The 16,833-nt window shown below is 57.0% G+C and overlaps 2 protein-coding genes across 2 annotated transcripts; both read left to right on the top strand.

Moving 5' to 3' along the window:
• Window positions 1-37: 37 nt before the first annotated feature.
• BET1L (Bet1 golgi vesicular membrane trafficking protein like) lies at window positions 38-3,569 on the top strand. The gene is made up of 4 exons (XM_050898315.1): window positions 38-99; window positions 716-807; window positions 1,589-1,645; window positions 3,331-3,569. The coding sequence occupies exons 1-4, from the start codon at window positions 81-83 to the stop codon at window positions 3,496-3,498; spliced, it is 336 nt and encodes a 111-aa protein (XP_050754272.1). The 5' UTR covers window positions 38-80; the 3' UTR covers window positions 3,499-3,569.
• A 4,882-nt stretch (window positions 3,570-8,451) lies between these two features.
• LOC127016690 (vacuolar protein sorting-associated protein 51 homolog) lies at window positions 8,452-16,047 on the top strand. The gene is given in 11 exon segments (XM_050897352.1): window positions 8,452-8,536; window positions 8,539-8,657; window positions 9,436-9,565; window positions 9,668-9,814; window positions 10,312-10,534; window positions 11,268-12,009; window positions 12,297-12,515; window positions 13,306-13,527; window positions 13,906-14,027; window positions 14,539-14,626; window positions 15,306-16,047. Coding segments are annotated over 11 exon segments (2,358 nt in total). The 3' UTR covers window positions 15,567-16,047.
• The last annotated feature ends 786 nt before the right edge of the window (window positions 16,048-16,833 follow it).

Below are 16,833 nucleotides of genomic sequence, written 5' to 3'. Positions count from 1 at the left end.
GCAGGGAGGAGGGTGGCGGACATTTTGTGGAGGCGGGGGCCGGCGCGGCTCCGCCCGGCGAGGCGGGGCCGGTGGCCGCCATGGCGGAGTGGGGCCGAGGTGAGGGGCCGGGGGGCGATGGGGCCGGGCGGGGGGTCTCCCGCCGTTCCCGTTTTCGGGGGGTGCGGGTGGGCGAGTGCTCGCCTCCGCCGCCGCTTGAGGGGGAAGGGGGTGCTCCCGCCGCCATTTGGGAGCCGCTTCAGGCCTGCGGCCCGGCCCGGGGAGGGGGGCGGCCCGTCTGCCCAGCGCCTCCGGGGGAGGCAAAGCCAGGAGAGCCCCGAAATGACTGAGGGGGCGAAGTGCCCCGGATTTGCTGGGTTTCACCCAAATCCCGTACTGGGGCAGCGCTGGAGGCGTCGCTGGGGCACGAAGCCCCTGTGCTGCTTCGAGCTGCTGCTGGGCGGTGGTGGCGGCTCGCGGCACGTGTCGGGGTTTCTAACCCCGTCCGTTTGGGGAAAGTTTGGTGTGTTTTTGTCAAAAAGAGTTTGGGAGTGTTTCATGGTGCAAACCCCACCAGGCCATAGGCGCAAGGAGGCAGCTGTAGCGGCCTTCGTGGCAAGCCGGAGACCGGTTGGGCAACAAGCTCGCTCTGCCTCGCCCGCCACTTTGGGTGAGCAAATACACCAGTACTTGTATCAGGCCAGATAAAACTCATTCTCCTCTTTTTTCCCCTCAGGTCAGAGTCCAAGTGCTGTGGAGGATATGCTGGATGTAGAGAACAAGCGTATGGCAGACAGCCTAGCCAACAAGGTCACCAGGCTGAAGTCGGTGAGTTGCCGAGTTCACATCAGGTGCCGCGGTGAAGGAAGGACGGGGTGTCGGTTATCTAGGTTGTTCGTGCAGGGTCTTGCGGGAGATGCAAGCCTGTGGTCAATACAGAGGGCTTCCTATGTATTAATGACCCTTCGTTGTTGGTGATACAATGGTTAACTTCCGCTTGTGAAATGCCAGGGACGGCTTTATGAATTTCCACTTTCCTTTTGAGGTTTAGCGACATCGTCTAATGGGAATGATGTGGTTTTCGCGGCACTCAGGGAAGGAGTTTTAGGCACAGAGAGAAACATAAAAGCTGCAGAGGGGTATTGCTAAGCGCACCTCCTCAGGAAAAAAGTCACAATAAAAAGGCAGGTAAATTAGTTTTGAAAAATACACGTCTCTGTGTAAGTGGTGTTCTTAAAGCTAGTTTGCCCCTACTAACATCAAATACTTTGATTTAGAGCTTAATAGAGGTCAGTGACTCGCCTTGTAGAAGGGAAGACTCAACTCCTGCTGTTGTGTCCCAGCGTTTAAATGCTCCTGTCCTATATATGACAGTTCCAGACAGTCAAGCTTTATTTTCAGCGCTGCAGAGCTGAAAAAGTTCAACAACCTGAAACTGAAATGATAATCTTATTCCTCTACCGAACAAGCCTTTGTCTATGTAAGAGACAGGGAAGCAGCAGCTTGCTTTTCTAATGTGCATTTCAAATTTTACCAGTACTAGATGCATTAGAGGTTCTCTCTACATTAAAAGTTCATTGATACCCGTTTCCTCCCTCACCCTGTGTAGCTGGCTCTGGATATTGACAAAGATGCTGACGAACAAAACCGTTACCTGGATGGCATGGTAAGGAACCAATGAAATGTAAAAAGCATGACTTTTTTGTGCTGGCTGTCAGCAGTTATCTTAACTGTGAAAGTTTAATAGCCGTTCAAAGTTAGCAGGCAAAGTTAGATCCCAGTGGTCAGTTTGGCAAACCAGGGAACGTAACTAAACCCATTTCCAGTGGACTTCTTGATATATGAACATCAGATACTTAGCAGCTGCTAGTATCACTTTGTCCGAATGGGCGACACGGTTGGTATCTAGCATCTGGAAGGACTGATGTAGGGCAGCACACTTCAGAAATACAGATGGAGATTACCTCCTTACTGGGATTAAAGAGCTGCCTGCTGTGGCTAATGCTGGGAGATGGGCCTGTTCCTCAGCTGCTCCGGTGATTTTTGGTATTGCTGTATAAATCTGTCAGGGTTACTTACTGTAACACCTGAAACACAGACTACCTGTCAGGACTTTGTAGCTCACTGACGTCTTTGGAAGGAGCAAAGCTGATGCTTTGGGTCCACTCCGGTTGTTCGGTGCCCTGTTCTGTCGTCTTTCTGACACACAACACCCGATAAAACCAAAATCGCTTTCCAGAGTAATCTGCCTCTTAAGCTTTGGTTGCTGATGGAAAATCACAGTGCACTGGGGAAAGGCCAGAATAGCACATTCTTGTAGCAGACAGGTTACCTGCCGAGGCTTTTTAGGAGAAAGGTAATCTGTGAACTGAATTGTGAGAGGAAGAGAATCCAGCCCAGAAATTTGAGAAGGAGATTAGCACCATAACACTGGTGCTTGGAGAGCCTGTTCTGCATGTGCTGGATGTTGGAGAGCTGGTGCGTGGAAGCGAGAAGAAAAGATAATTGTAGTGTTGAAACCAGTTGAGTCAAAGGTGTAAGCTCAGCTTGGAAGCTTAATAACGGTGTATGCTGACAGTGTTGGAGTGTCTGAAATGGCTCAGCCCGAAAATTAGGAGAATGGAGAATCAGAATAAAAGGTGTAATGGCAAAAGACCTTAAAGGAGAAGCCCTCAATCAGCATGAAATTGTGCTTCTGTTACGGAGAAGGTTTTGAAGCATTTCAGGAGCAACATGAGAAGAAGCTCAGAGTAGTTTGTGGATAAGGAAGACAAACCAGAAGTCAAATGAAAATGCCTGAACTGCATTAATTTGAGAATTGTTTGCCATGCTCTGGCAGAGTTGCGCCTGCATGCCATCCCATGCCGAAGAGAAAATAGAACTAATGGCAAGAAATTGCACCTTTTTCTGTGCTTGCCAGCCTGCCCCGGTGTACGTTAACGGCACTAGCTTCACGTAGGGACATTTCCTTTGGGTGAAGCTTTCACTTGCAGAGTTGCTGTTAACAAACTGTTCCGGGCAGGATAAGCTGCATGGGTACAACTGAACAGTCCAGCAGCAGGTAGTTTGACCCTGTTTTAAAAAAAGGAGGGGCAGTTTGTTCTACGTTTGGTGCAGACCTTCCCCTATCTTTTTTGTTTCCCTGTTTTGAGCGTGGTGGGAATGGTGCTGCTCCTGGAGCCTGAGCACAGGAGGGGAAGGACCTTCTGAGAGAGATGCGATGGGCACAGAGAGACGGGCAGCTGCTGTGCAGCTCCCTGTGCAAATGTTTTTTAGCCAGGAAGTGGGAGATTCTTCAGGGATATCTTCACTGTTTATAATGCCTCCATCTTAATTTTCTTTCTCATTCAGGATTCAGATTTTATGAGTGTGACTGGCCTGCTAACCGGCAGTGTGAAGCGTTTCTCCACCATGACGCGATCCGGGAGGGATAATCGCAAGTTGCTCTGTTCTGTTTCAGCAGGACTGATTGTTGTTTTCTTCATCCTCTACTATCTTGTGTCCAAAGCAGGGACTTGAGTTTGTTGTTCTGCAAGTTTTACAGAACAAAAAACATGATGATAGACAGACTTGTTCAACACCTTTCTCAGTCTGCCCTGTGGTGGAGTCTTTGAGATGTTCCAGACAGACCTTCCAAATAACTTTTCTTTCCACCAGCTTCTTGTCATTGTTCTGGCTGGTCTCAGACATCTCTTTATAAAATGAGTATGTTTGATTCTAAACAGATTTTCATGTATAACACGATTTTGATGTTGTTAAATGCTTACGCCTTTATCTCTTGCCTTGTTGTCCACATCTTGCGGCCTATTTTTAAGGGCCACTTTTGTGTTACCTCCCTTACTGATTTTCGGTACTAGGCTTGTGAGATGTGGCTGACAAATCCAGAGACTTGTCAATACTCAAAAGTTTAATAAACTAGCCGAGCTTTGGAAGCTGTAGAGTTTAGGATGCTGATTTCTGAGATTTGGAAGTATGAAAGTGTGACTTACATTCCAGTGTGGCCACTCAGCTGATACCTGGTCTCGGTTTCCCCTTGACTTGGAGACTTGTTAATATCCTTGCTGTCCCTGGGTTGAAATTAAATCCGTACTGCTTTGAAATGAAATTAGCAGTAGATCTGGACCCTGATACTCTCTAATTGTTGCAGTGAAGAGTTGCAGAGGAGCGAGACTTTATTTAAATGCTAGCTTGGTCGTCTTTATCATCCTTCTGGGTAAAGCTGGGGATGAACCCTGCAAGAAAGGAGGGCCAAAGTCCATAAGCCACCTTGATTTATACACTTATAGTACCTTCCACTACCTTCCCACACACTTGCAAATGTACTCCTTTAGACTATTAAATCAGTGTAAAGAAAATCTGATAGCCAAAGGTCCAGTTAATTTTGGTTATTATGGTACCCTGGTATTAGAGCACTTTGGGAAGATGTTGTACAAATAAAAGCAGAAGCTGAGGTCAAGTGAAACTCCTAAACGGTGCTGTTGGGGTGGTGGTGGGAGGTCAAGGAAGGATTTGATCGGAGGGTTGATTTGTTTGTTTATTTATTCATGTAGAAGGTAACCTAAGAAACACTTGCTTTGCCTTTCATAGTGCTTTGGGGATCCCTGCCTGCAATGCTCATGTGAGATGTGTGGCAAGGCACATCCCTACCAGTTTTGTTTACAAAGCTGTTGTTCCCGATGAACATGCAATGCATGCCAGATTTCCTCTCCCGAGGTGGTGCACGCAGCTCTGGGAGTGCAGTAGCTGGGAACTCCATCTTCCCTTCACCCTCCTTGCCTTTCGTTGGGCTCGTTGCTCACTCACGTCACGACCCCAGCTGTGCTCTTCCATAGCTGAATTATTTAAGTCTGCCTATGATTGAAGTAAGAGATCTGTAACTTTAAAAATACTGTGCCTGTTGGGAGAAAGAAAAAAGAATCTAAAATAAAACGCTCTTTCTCTCTTCAGAGAAACCTCCACTGCCTGTTGTATAAACCTTTCACTTCCCAAAGCAGCTGAGCAGAGCTACTGTGTTTCATCTTGTCTATTTTCTGTACCAACTGCTCATGTGTTCTGGTTTTCCTTGTTGGAATTCTTTGCTTATTTGCTTCTCTTATCTTTCTGTAACAACCACCTCTGCGGGACTAAAGCATTCCTCCTCTGATGTTACAGTCTTTCTCTCTCCAGCAAGCCTATATTCATCAATGGCAGGATGTTTCCTTTGGCCTTCCCTTTGTACCCATTAGGAATTCCTTTGTCCTTGGACTAACCCGGCTCCAGGTCTGTAAATGGACAGTATTGTCCTTTGTTCCAGCTGTGCCAAAATGCTAACAAAATACTACCCTAACTGGATTAGGTGTCTTTTTTTCCCCCCCCACATTTGGGAAAAAATGTGCAGGGAAGGCAAGCAAAAAGGAGGCAGCAATGACTTTCTCCAGTTGTTCTTCCTGCTTCTCTGGAAAGATGTGGCAGCTCCGAACTCTTTCTGTTTGGAAGAATGAGGGGTGAATTGATGGACTTTGTTTTGATTTTCTGAAGCAGATGACTTCTGATGAAAGGCCGCTGGAACAGCCTGGTCTTCATAATGGTGGTGGTTTGGGTTTGCTTTTACTGTTGTAAATAAAGTTCTGTTTTTAGAATTTTTTGCTCAAGTGGTTTTTTTTTCCTTGTGCTTATGTGTTAGCAAGGCTAAATACCAAGATCAAATCACTCACTTGTTCTACTTCAACTGTAGAGAACCTGCTGCCTGAAAGCCCAATTTCAACATTATCCCAAGAAACAGCGCATCTTCGATGAACTGAAATACGGAGATTTGAGCAGAGCTGCCCTAGCTCGGAAGGAGCAGGTCACTCGTTGCTCTGCAACATCTGCCTGTGCCATTTCAGAAGATGACCCGTATCTCCAGTATTCGCTCCAAACAAGTGATACTTCAGAAGTTGAGGTGCAGGGGGGAATGGTCTTTAGTATCTTTCTGTGTTGGTCTAGGTACTAAATAGTCCAACTGTTAGTCCAGGTTTGACTTGCCGTTAGCCTGTCTTTGCAAAGGAAACCTTTTCCTGTTTTTAATGCTTTGTCTCTGATCCTTTGAATTCCTCTAGAACTCAAAAAAAGGATTTAGAAACATACATATTTAATTAACCTCAGGAGTTTTAAACTGAAAAATTGAAGTTAAAGGTTCTTGAACCTCAGGCGAGTTGTGCCCCGCTCCGATTCCCACTCCAGCACAGCCGCGCACTTGGAGGCAGCCTTTGCAGGACCCTGTGGGCGCTGCGTGCTCTCCTCCTCCTGCTGCTCCCGGTATTTCTCTGGGCTCTTGCCTCGGGCTCCCGCCGTGCGCTTCTCCCGGCGGGCGCCCGTGTCCTGTTGGTGCGGCGTTTGCCGCCATTAGGCATCAGCACGTGGCTGGAGCAAAGGCTTCAATGCGCAAAGGAAGCTGCGTAAGCATTGCCAGGCAATGAATTCCATCGGGAGGATTTATCTATGTACGGAGTCTCGTTTCAGGAACCGGTTATAGCACCATGTAACCGTGCTCAACCCTCTGAAACTTAGAGCTGCAACACTAGGAAGTTCTTGGAAAAAGTCAGTTAGGATGTGTAACCTGTAGGCGTGTTGCAAAAGAATGTTGCACAGCAGCGAATGTGCTGAGGAAGTGCAAAATCTGAGAGAAGGAAGAATTCAGAATACGGGTTAATCACAGCAGCAGCATGGTAGCTGAAAGCAGCACAACGATAGGATCAAGTATGTAACAGCATTAGCATTGGGATGTACTCTCTTGAAGATAGCCCAGCACCCAGCCCTTCAACATTTTTCTGAACATCTAGTTATTTGAGTAATTTGTTTATTTTCGTTTCAGTGCTCGCCCATAGTCCTAATATTACAATGTTTTTTCTGAGGCATAAAAATTAGAGAGAGCAGATCTTCCTCACACACACCCCCAGCTCAAGGTGAATGTACAAAATATTGGGGGTGTTTTTATTGAAGTTGTAATGAGCCAAGAATTAGAACTCGGCAGTGAACTGTTATTTTAAGTGTGGTTTTGCAGTGCCATCTAAAGGTGCATCTCCAAATCGTTACGGTGACTCGTTACATACAGAATCACTTGTACTTTTCTTGAATGCTAATGCCACAATTAACACACCAGCTAAAGTGTATAACGTGCAGCTGGGATCACTGCAGCAAACATGAAAAAAATCCTTTGGTAATAATGGGACAAGATGAAATACCGAAAGTACTCGTTTTCTGAATCCGTATGCTCATAGTTGTTTACTGGAATGAGTAGAATGCAGTTAATTGTCTGAAGACGGGGGGATTGCAGGTCTCAGGGAAGCTGCAGGGGCCTGATCAGCGTCACCTGGAAGGGTGACCTGGAAGTGCAAAAAAAACCACAAAAGGTGACCGTGGTGCCGTGTTCTCCAGAAGACTTGTCCTCGGTGAAGGCCGTCCGGCATAACAAGTTGATGCACGTGCATTTGCTGTGCGTTGCTGTGTGCGTGCCTGGGCGCTTTTAGCTAACTCCCCCTGTCCCGGTGGCACGCTTGTTGGAAACCTCCTGTGTTATCAGGACATGTCTGATGGTCTGTTGCTGCTACTGATTGGCATTTCTCCCTGTTTTGGGGAGGAATGTGAAGATAAGAGAAACGGAGTTTAGGGGCGGGTAAAATACATCCCTCGAGTGTTTTTAGAAGGCCTCTGAAAGGAAAGCTCTTGTGTTTGACGCAAAATGGAGCGACATGCCCACGCCATCTGGCAGGACAAGGTCATGGCTGGAGCTGATGTCCCCATCCCCGATGTCTGCATCCCCGACCTCCCTGCTGTCTCCGGCATCCCTCTCCCCAGTCTCCCCATCCCCAGCAGCCGGCGTCAGCTGGTGGCCCATTGCCAGCCCTCAATGAGGAGGAGCGAGAGGGTGACTGGAGGTGCCTGGGGGACGGGATGTGTCCCCTGCGGTGTCCCCAGCCACCCCGGGACCCGGAGAGGGACCCACCAGGCAGGGGGTCCTGCAGCCCTGGGGGGACGGAGACCCGCTCGGTGTCCTGTGGAAATGAGGATGGGGACGCACGGGGACACCGGGGAGGCACAGGGACAGACGGACAGCGGTGGGTAGGGACGGATGGAGGGGACAGACGGGGAGGGACGGACGGGGAAGGACGCGAAGGGACGGGTGGGGACACGGGGCCAGGGATGGGGTTGCCACCGGCTGCTCACCCTTCGGGGGCTGGTGTCTCCTTCTACTTCTCCATCCCCGCGGGGGTCCTTGTCCCCGGGGCACGGCAGGGCCACGGCCGCCACGGCCCCGTCACCAGCCCAGCCGCAGGACGGGCTCCGCGGCCACCCCGGGGCCACCGGGAGCCGCCCCGGGCCGCCGCCGGGGTGTGACCGCCATGACAGGGAGGGCGGCCGGTTGCCGCGGCGACGGGGACGCTGCGGCGGAAGTGACGCTCAGGGGAAGAGCCGGAAGTAGCGGACGGGGCCGGAAGTGCAGGTGCCGGCGCGATGGCGGAGGTGGAGGCGGCGGGGTCCGGGGCTGGGGGTAGCCCTGAGGCCGGTGGCGGCGGCGGCGGCGGCAGCAGCGGGTGGAGGCGCCCCACGGGCCGCTCCAGCGGTACTACGGCCCGCCTGCGACGGAGACCGCGGAGGCGGCCCCGGACCCCGCCGACATCAACGGGCCCCACTTCGACCCGGAAGTTTTCCTTACTAAGGTGACCTTTGACCCCACAGCGACCTCCCCCCCCCCCCCCCGGGAGCCCCCGAGGTCGTTGTGGAGCCCCCGCCCGCAGACACCCCCACAGGGACCCCGCAGACGCCCCCTGACAGCGAGCTCCGGGGACCCCGGGTCGGCCCCAAGGGCCCTGCAGGGCCCCCCAGAAGGGCGCCGTGAAATCCCCGTGGGACCCCTTTAAAAGGACCCTGTGCCCCCTTCAAGGGACCCTTATGGGCACCCCGTGGGCCTGGCCAGAGGGACTCTATAGGGCCCCCGAAGGACCCTCAGACCACCCCCAGGACCCCAAGGGGACCCCAAAAAGGGACTCTATGGGGACCCTATAGATCTTCTTCTGTAGGACTCTTTAGGATACTGTATATTTCTCTATGGGGACAGTATTGGGGCCCTCTGGAACAGTTGAGGGGGGCCCGGGGGCAATTAGCACTCCTTGGGGGGGCAGTTAGGGCTCTTGGGGGCAGCTGAGGATCCCAGGAGGGACCGGAGGGGGGCATTTAGGGGTCTGGGGGCAGTTAGGGCTCCCCAGGTGGTAGTTAGAGCTCTGAGGGGGGCAGCTGGCGATCCTGGGAGGGCTCTGGGGGGGCAGTTAGGGGTCTGGGGGCAGTTGAGGATCCCAGAAGGGTTATGGAGGGCAGTTAGAGCCCCAGGGGGGGAGCTGAGGACCCCAGGGGGGCAATTGGAGGCTCCAGGGGGTAAATTGGGGGACAGCAGGGGGCAGTGGGGTTGGGGGGCAGTTGTGCAATGTTGCCCCCCTGCAGGTGCGCAGCGAGTGCCCCCTGGGGCAGTTGTTGGCCCGTGAGGCCGCGCTGGGGCGGGAGATCCGCGCCCTCGACAGCGACATGCAGACGCTGCTCTACGAGAACTACAACAAGTTCATTTCTGCCACTGGTGAGCACCCAGCAGGGGGGACCCAGGGGGCCGGGAGGGACTTGGGGTGGGGTGGGGGGCCGGGCAGCCAAGGGACGCAGGCGTCCGGTTCCTTCTCCCCAGACACCATCCGAAAGATGAAGGTCGACTTCCGGCGCATGGAGGCAGAGATGGACGATTTGGCCGCCAACATGGCCGCCATCAGCACCTCCAGTGCCCGCGTCAGCGCCGCGCTGCAGGACCGGCACCGCCGTGGCGCCCAGCTTGCCGGTACGGGGCGGAGGGGGACACACACACACACCACAGTGGGGCAGATCTAGGGTGTGGAGGGGCAGATCTGGGGGGCCGGGGGCAGATCTTGGGGTTGGGGGAGGCCTTGGGGGTTAGATCTTGGGGCTTGGGGGGGGGCAGATCTTGGGGTTGAGGCGACCCTAGGGGTCAGATCTTGTAGGCAGGGGTAGATTGAAGGGGGTTGGGGGGACCTTGGGGGACAGATCTGGGGGTTATGGGGCAGAACTGGGGGGCTGGAGGGCAGATAATGGGGGGGGAGGGCTGAGGGCCTATCCAGGGGGTGGGGAGACCCCGGGGGGGCAGATCCAGGGTGTTGGTGGCAGATAATGGAGGGGGGGGGGCCAAGGGGCAGATCTGGGGGGCGGGTGGACCCCAGGGGGGCAGATCCAGCTCCTGGCCCCGCCCACAGTTGCTAACCCCGCCCCAATGGCTGGCCCTGCCCTGTGCTATGGCCCCGCCCTTTCTTGCCCCCCCAGGGGTGCAGGCGCTGCTGCGGAAGCTGCAGTCCCTGGTGGAGGTGCCGGGGCGGCTGCGGCGGTGGGCGGCGCCGGGGGCGGAGCCTGCACGGGCCCTGCGCTGCCACGCCCGCGCCCGTGCCGTGCTCCGCCACTACCGCCACCTGCCCTCCTTCCGCGCCATCGAGGATGAGAGCCACGCCATCATGGCCGACCTGGCCCAGCGCCTCCGCGCACGCCTCCGGTGCGTTCACTCTGGAGCCTGCTGACGGCAGCTCTGGAAAATGGGGTTTTGGGGGATGTTCACTCTGGAGCCTACTGATGCTCTGGGAAACAGCCGTGGGGGGGGGGGTCATTCTAGAGACTAATGATAGGCCTTCCAGTAAACAGCCTTCCTGGGGGGGTGATGGTAGTTGTGGTATGTTAACTCTGAAACCTACTGATAACAGCGGCAGGAGACAGCTTTTCAAGGGGTTGGGGGTGTTAAATCTGGAGTCTAATGATAACAGCCCCCAAGAAACATCCTAGGGAGGGGGGCATTTACCCTGGAGCGTATTGATAGCGACCCCAGGAACCATCCCTCGTGCAGAACATTCATAGAGTAAGAAGGATAACTCTGACCACTACTGAGAGCTTTTAAAAGGTTACTTTATGTGGTTTTATGCTCATGTGTTTATGGTAAAGGGATAATTCTGGAACCTGCTGAGGACTTTTAGTGATTTTTCATTATTATTGTAAACTCTGGAACCTACTGATGATCTTTAGTGAGTTTTTTATTACTGTAACCACTATTAACTTTGGAACATGCTGATGCTATTAAGTATTTTTTTCCCCCTTTGTTTTTTGAATAATTACTGTTTACTCTGTAGCCTACTGATGACTTTTATTGCTTATTCCCTGTGTTCTTGCTGTGCCACTGTTAACCCCAGAACCTCCCACCATCCCCAAGTAACCCCCTCATTTCCCCCACACGCCAGGGATGACACCTTGGACCCCAAGGAGCTCACCGAGTGCGTGGAGATGCTGTTGCAGCTGGAAGAGCCACCTGAGGAGCTGTGCGAGGAGTTCCTGAGCCACGCCGGCACCCGCCTTGAGGCCGAGCTGGCAGCGCTGGAGGCCGAGCTGCCCCCTGCCGACCCCTCCGGCACCGCCGCCACGCCGCCCCCCGCCTCCGACATCCTCGACTTCGTCGACCGCGGCAGCTCGGCCTTCGTGGGCAACCTGTGCCTCCTCGCGGCCTCGTACCGCAGCCTCTTCGAGGGGCGCCCAGGGGCTGGGGACGGCCGCCTGGAAGCCTTCGCCGCCACCCTCACCACCCGCTACTTCGAGCTGCTGGAGCGGCGCCTGGCGCTGGAGCGGGGCCTGGGCGACACCTCGCTGCTGGTGCGGGCGCTCGACCGCTTCCACCGCCGCCTCCGCGCCCTCCTCGAGCTGCTGCCCGCCGCCGGGGCCGAGGCGGGCGCCGCGCTGGTGGCCCGGGCGGCGCGCGAGCGGGTGGATCGCTACCTGCGGGCGCTGCAGACCTTCTTCCTGGGGTGCCTGGGCGACGTGCGCCAGGCGCTGGCCGCCCCCCGGCCCCCCGGCAAGGAGGGGCCCGGCCTGCCCGACCTCCTGGCCACGCTCGCCTCCTCCGTCCTTGGCCAGCTCAAGGCCGTCCTGGCCTACGTGCAGCTCTTCACCGCCAGGGACGTCGCCTTCGCCAGCCTGCCCTACTTCAAGGTGGGCTGTGGGGCAGCGTGGGGTGCCGTGGGGCGGTTTGGGGAGCTGGATGGGGGGTTTGGTGGGCCGCTGGAGCAATCTGGGGTTGGCGCGGGGAAGTTTGGGTGTTGCGTGGGGCAGGTCGGGGCTTGCACAAGGCAGACTGGGGGGGTCACGGGCAGTTGGGAGGTTGCGCGGGGCAGTTTGGGGGTCACTGCGGCAGTTTGGAGCTCGTACGGGGTAGTTTGTAGGTTTTCGGGGCCCCAGGGTGGTGGTTTTGGGGTGTAACCCCCTGTTTTTGGTTGCAGGGGGAGTTCTGCGTGGAGGCGGTGCGCGAAGGGCTGGTGGTGGCCTTCGTGCGCTGGCTCTGCCGCACCGCCCGGGGCTTTGCTGATGGCCCGGCTGAGCGGGGGGCCCCTGCAGCACCCCCAGCCCTGCTGCTGCTGCTTGCCCGCCTCTGTCTTGACTACGAGGCCACCACCATCAGCTACATCCTCACTCTCACCGACGAGCAGTTTCCCCCCCTGGTGAGTCCCCCAAAACTGCCCCAGTTGGCCCCAAAGGGACCCTGAATGTCCCCAAGATGTCACAGAATGGCTCTGCATCCCTCTGTGTCCTAGCATCCATTCAGGACACAGTGGTGGGTACCATGGTGTGCCTGGAGGCACAGGGATCTTCCTTTTCTCTGTATCCCCCAAAACATCCCTGATTGTCCCCAAAATGGCCCCAAGGAGGTCCCAAATGGCCCTATGGGACCTGAAATGGCCCCCAGTCCCTCTGTGGCCCTGTGTCCACCCACGATGTGGTGGTGGGGACAATGGTGTGTGTGGAGGTATGGGGATCTTCCTTCTTTGTGTGGCCCCAAATGTCCCTGAGGGACCCCAAAATGTCCCCAAGTCTCTCCCTGTGCCCTGCTGTCACCCCATGTCCATCCAGGATATGACACTGGGGATGGCAGCACACATGGCAGCAGAAGGGTCCTTACCTGTGCCAGTGTCTCCCAAACATCCCCAAGGGCGCCTCAACATGTCCCCAAGGGGCTTCTGCATGTCCCCAAGTCCCCCCAGATGCCCCAAGGATATGAGGATGGCAGTGATGCTGCTGCAGGTGGGGTGGCCCGGAGAGCATCCCGTGTGTCCCCTGATGTCCCTGTGCCCCCAGGACATCAGATGGTAGAGGCACAGGCGGCATCCCCACGTGTCCCTTGTATCCCCAGGCTACAGGGCCGCTGGTGACGATGGGGACAGCGCTGTGTGCGGAGGTGTGGGGGCTGTTCCTACGTGTCTCCGCATGTCTCCATGTCCCTTGTACCCCCAGGACACAGGCCCGGCGGTGACACCGGGACCGGCACTGTGCGCAGAGGCGCGGGGGGCGGCGCAGCGGCTGCTCGACCACTACGTGCAGGTCCAGGGCGCCGCGGTGGCACAGATGCTTAGGAAGAGCGTGGAGACACGAGACTGGTTGGGCACCGTCGAGCCCCGCAACGTTCGTGCCGTCATGAAGCGCGTGGTCGAGGACATCACCGCCATCGACGTCCAGGTTGGGGCAACAGCAGGAGCCCAGAGGGGCTGGGGGGGGCCTGAAGTCCCCCGGGGGGTCCCTGGAGAGGCCCTGAGGTCCCCATAAGGTCCTTGAGGACTTTAGGAAGTCCCCAGAGGGCCTCTGCAGGGGTCCCTGAAGTCCCCTGGCAGTTCCCAATGTCCCAGAGGGTCCTGGGTGGGGGGGGCTGAAGTCCCTGAAGGGTCAAGAGGGGGTGCCCGAGGTCCCCATATGGTCCTTGAGGATCTTTGGGTGTCCCAGAAGGGTTTGGGAGGGTCACAGAGGATTTGAGGGATCCTGGGTGGTTTGGGGGGGGGTCCCAGAGGGTATTTTGGGTGGATTCTGGGATACCAGCACTGAGAGGGTGCCGTGCCGCAGGTGGGGCAGCTCTTCGAGGAGGGGGTGCGGCGGGCGCAGAGCAGCGACTCGAGCCGGCGCGCCTTCTCCGTCTACAGCAGCTCACGGGCACCCGGGCGCTACGCCCCCAGCTACACCCCCAGGTCAGCCCTGTCACCCGGGCACCTCCCGGCCACCCCCTGGGCCTTCCCTGGTCACCCCCAGGGCCACCCTGTCACGCCCGTGCTCCCTGTGTCACCCCTGCGGTAATGGCTGCATCTTCCCCGTGATCCTCTTCACGTCCCCAAACTGTCCCAATATTCCCTGATGATCCCCATATGTCCCAGTCATCCCCATGTTCCCCCTGACTGTCCCAGTGTCCCCTGATGATCCCCATGCGCCTTGCGTCCCACGATTGTGTCGTCTCTCCATGTCCTTGACCGTCCCCACGTTCCCTGACTGTCCCCACATCCACCGCCCATCCTCGTGTTCCCTGTCTTTGTGTCCCCAAACCGTCCCAGTATCTCCTGACCATCCCTGCGTCCTCCGACCATCTCTGTGTCCCCATCCCCATGTCTCCTGACAGTCCCTGTGTCCCTGCACCCACATCCCCTGGCTCTCTCAAATACTTGACTGTCCCCGTGTCCCTGACTGTCCTGGTGTCACCGTCCCCAGCGCGCCCATGGACACCCACCTGCTCAGCAACATCCAGAAGCTCTTCTCCGAACGCATTGACATCTTCAGCCCTGTCGAGTTCAACAAGGTGAGGCCACGGGGACATCCCCATGTCCCCAAATGTCCCCAAGGTCCCTGAACTGCCCACCATCCTGGCTGTCCCATGTCCCTGATGTCCCCATGACCCTGGTGTTGGGGCTCAGGGGGTCCCCAGGAGCTGATGACCAGGACGAGGGTGTTCCCACTGTCCCCTGATGCTCCCTTGTCCTACGTGTCAGGACTCAGGGGGTCCCTGCGGCTGATGACCAGGGCGAGGGTGCCCTTGTGTCCCTATGCTGACTTGACTCAGGGCCTCCCTGTGCTCCCAACAGCCAGGCCAAGCATGTCCCCATCCCCCTGTGCCACCTGTCCCCTGTGTCCCACTGTCCCATGCGTCCAGGCTTGGGAGTGGCAGCCAGGACAAGGGTGTCCCTCGTGTTGCCCATGTGCCCATGCTGATGGGACTTGGGGCCTCCCTGCACTTGAAGAATCCAGGACGAAGGAGCCCCCATTCCCCCGTGCCACATGTCCCCAGTGTCCCCACATCCCATGCATCAGGACTCAGGGGATCCCCGGGGACCAGGATGGGAGTATCCTAGGAGCTGATGGCCTGGAGAGGGGTGTCCCCAATGTCCCCACATCCCTGTGCAGATGTGACCCAGGCCTTGTGGCCCTGGGGGCATCCCTGTCCCCCTGTGCCACGTGTCCGTGCTGTCCCCACGTCCCAGGTGTCGGTGCTGACTGGGATCATCAAGATCAGCCTAAAGACGCTGCTGGAGTGCGTGCGGCTGCGGACGCTGGGGCGCTTCGGGCTGCAGCAAGTGCAGGTGGACGGCCATTACCTGCAGCTCTACCTCTGGCGCTTCGCCGCTGACGAGCGGGTGGTGCAGGGGCTGCTGGACGAGGTGGCCGCCAGCGCCGCCCACCGCTGCCTCGACCCCGTCCCCATGGAGCACAGCGTCGTCGAGCTCATCTGCGAGCGCGGGTAGGACACGGGGACACATGGGGACGGGACGTGGCATCGCCTAGCAGGGGGACACAGGGATGTGGGACATCTGTGTCACTATGGGGCACAGCCGAGCGGGGACATCTCTTAGGTCCTGTTGTATGTCTGGGGACAGACCTGTACCCCGTGAGTCCCCACACGTACGGGGGACACTCCATGTGTGCTCCCCCACACGGCAACACACAAGGACGTCCCATGTCCCCACACACGGCAACATGCAGGGACAACCCCTGTCCCCACACCGGGTCACCCCATGTCATCAACCCCCTCCCCCAGCCCTGGTAACACCCCACGTTGTCCCCCCACCCCAGTGACGCCCTCCACGTGTGCTGACACCCCGTGTTGTCCCTGCGGCCCCTGTACCACACCATGACATCCCCCCACCTTGGTGACGTCCCCTCGTGCCTGGGAACACCCTGGGCGCAGCCCCTTTGTCACAGTCAGGGATAATAAATAAAATATGTGTGAGCTGTGCTTTGTGTCCCCTGCCTGTGCCTGGGGTGGGGACGGGACACAACAGGGACAGGCGCCTGGGTCCCTGGGTGGCAGTGGGGGTGTTTAGGGATGACGGGGGGGGTCACCGAGATGCCTGGGTCCCTTGGTCACCTGTGTCCCCATGGAGCAGTGGGGAGGGGGGGCAAGACCCGGCCCCTCGCACAACCTCACACAAGCACCCTTCCTCTCCCCCCCGCCCCGCCAAACCCTTGCACAAGCACCCTGTGTGCACCCAATGCCTTGCATGAGCACCCAGGGAGCATCCAGCCCCTCCCGCGAGCAACCTGGGGGCACCTAGTGCCTTGCCCAGCCTTCACGTGAGCACCCAGCGCCCTCCCAGCCGCCTCTCACAAGGACTTCGCACGCACCCAGGGCCTCGCACAAGCGAGGGGGCTGCCTCCCTGCGCGCCCCAGCTGCCTGCGGGACCTCAGCAGGGCCCACGCTGCTCCTGCAGCTCCTGCTCGTCGCTGCCGGGCACCGCGAGGGGGTCCCGGGGGTGAGGGGGGGAGAGGAGCGGGGTCAGGGGCACAGGCAGTGCCCCGGGTGTGCGGTCGGGGAAGGGCTGTGCTGGAGAAGCAGCCCTCTGAGCCCTGGCCCTGGACAAAGGGATTCCCCACCTGCGGGCTGGGAGGCAGGGTGTCCGCAGGGGTCGGGGGCAGTCGGCACGGCAGGGGTTTGTACGCTGAATGAAGTCCCCGACCTGTCCCATGCAGGGATGAGAGTCGGGATGAGGCAGCACCAGACTGACAGCAAC

Source organism: Gymnogyps californianus, chromosome 5 (assembly GCF_018139145.2).
Source record: "Gymnogyps californianus isolate 813 chromosome 5, ASM1813914v2, whole genome shotgun sequence".
Classification (NCBI taxonomy): domain Eukaryota; kingdom Metazoa; phylum Chordata; class Aves; order Accipitriformes; family Cathartidae; genus Gymnogyps; species Gymnogyps californianus.
The sequence above is the reverse complement of the archived record's forward strand: the minus strand, read 5'-3'. Positions and strand labels throughout refer to the sequence as shown.

Coding starts and splice junctions, on each gene's coding strand:
- BET1L (XM_050898315.1), top strand. Junction 808..1,588: donor AGGTCACCAGGCTGAAGTCG/GTGAGTTGCCGA, acceptor CACCCTGTGTAG/CTGGCTCTGGATATTGACAA. Junction 1,646..3,330: donor ACCGTTACCTGGATGGCATG/GTAAGGAACCAA, acceptor TTTCTCATTCAG/GATTCAGATTTTATGAGTGT.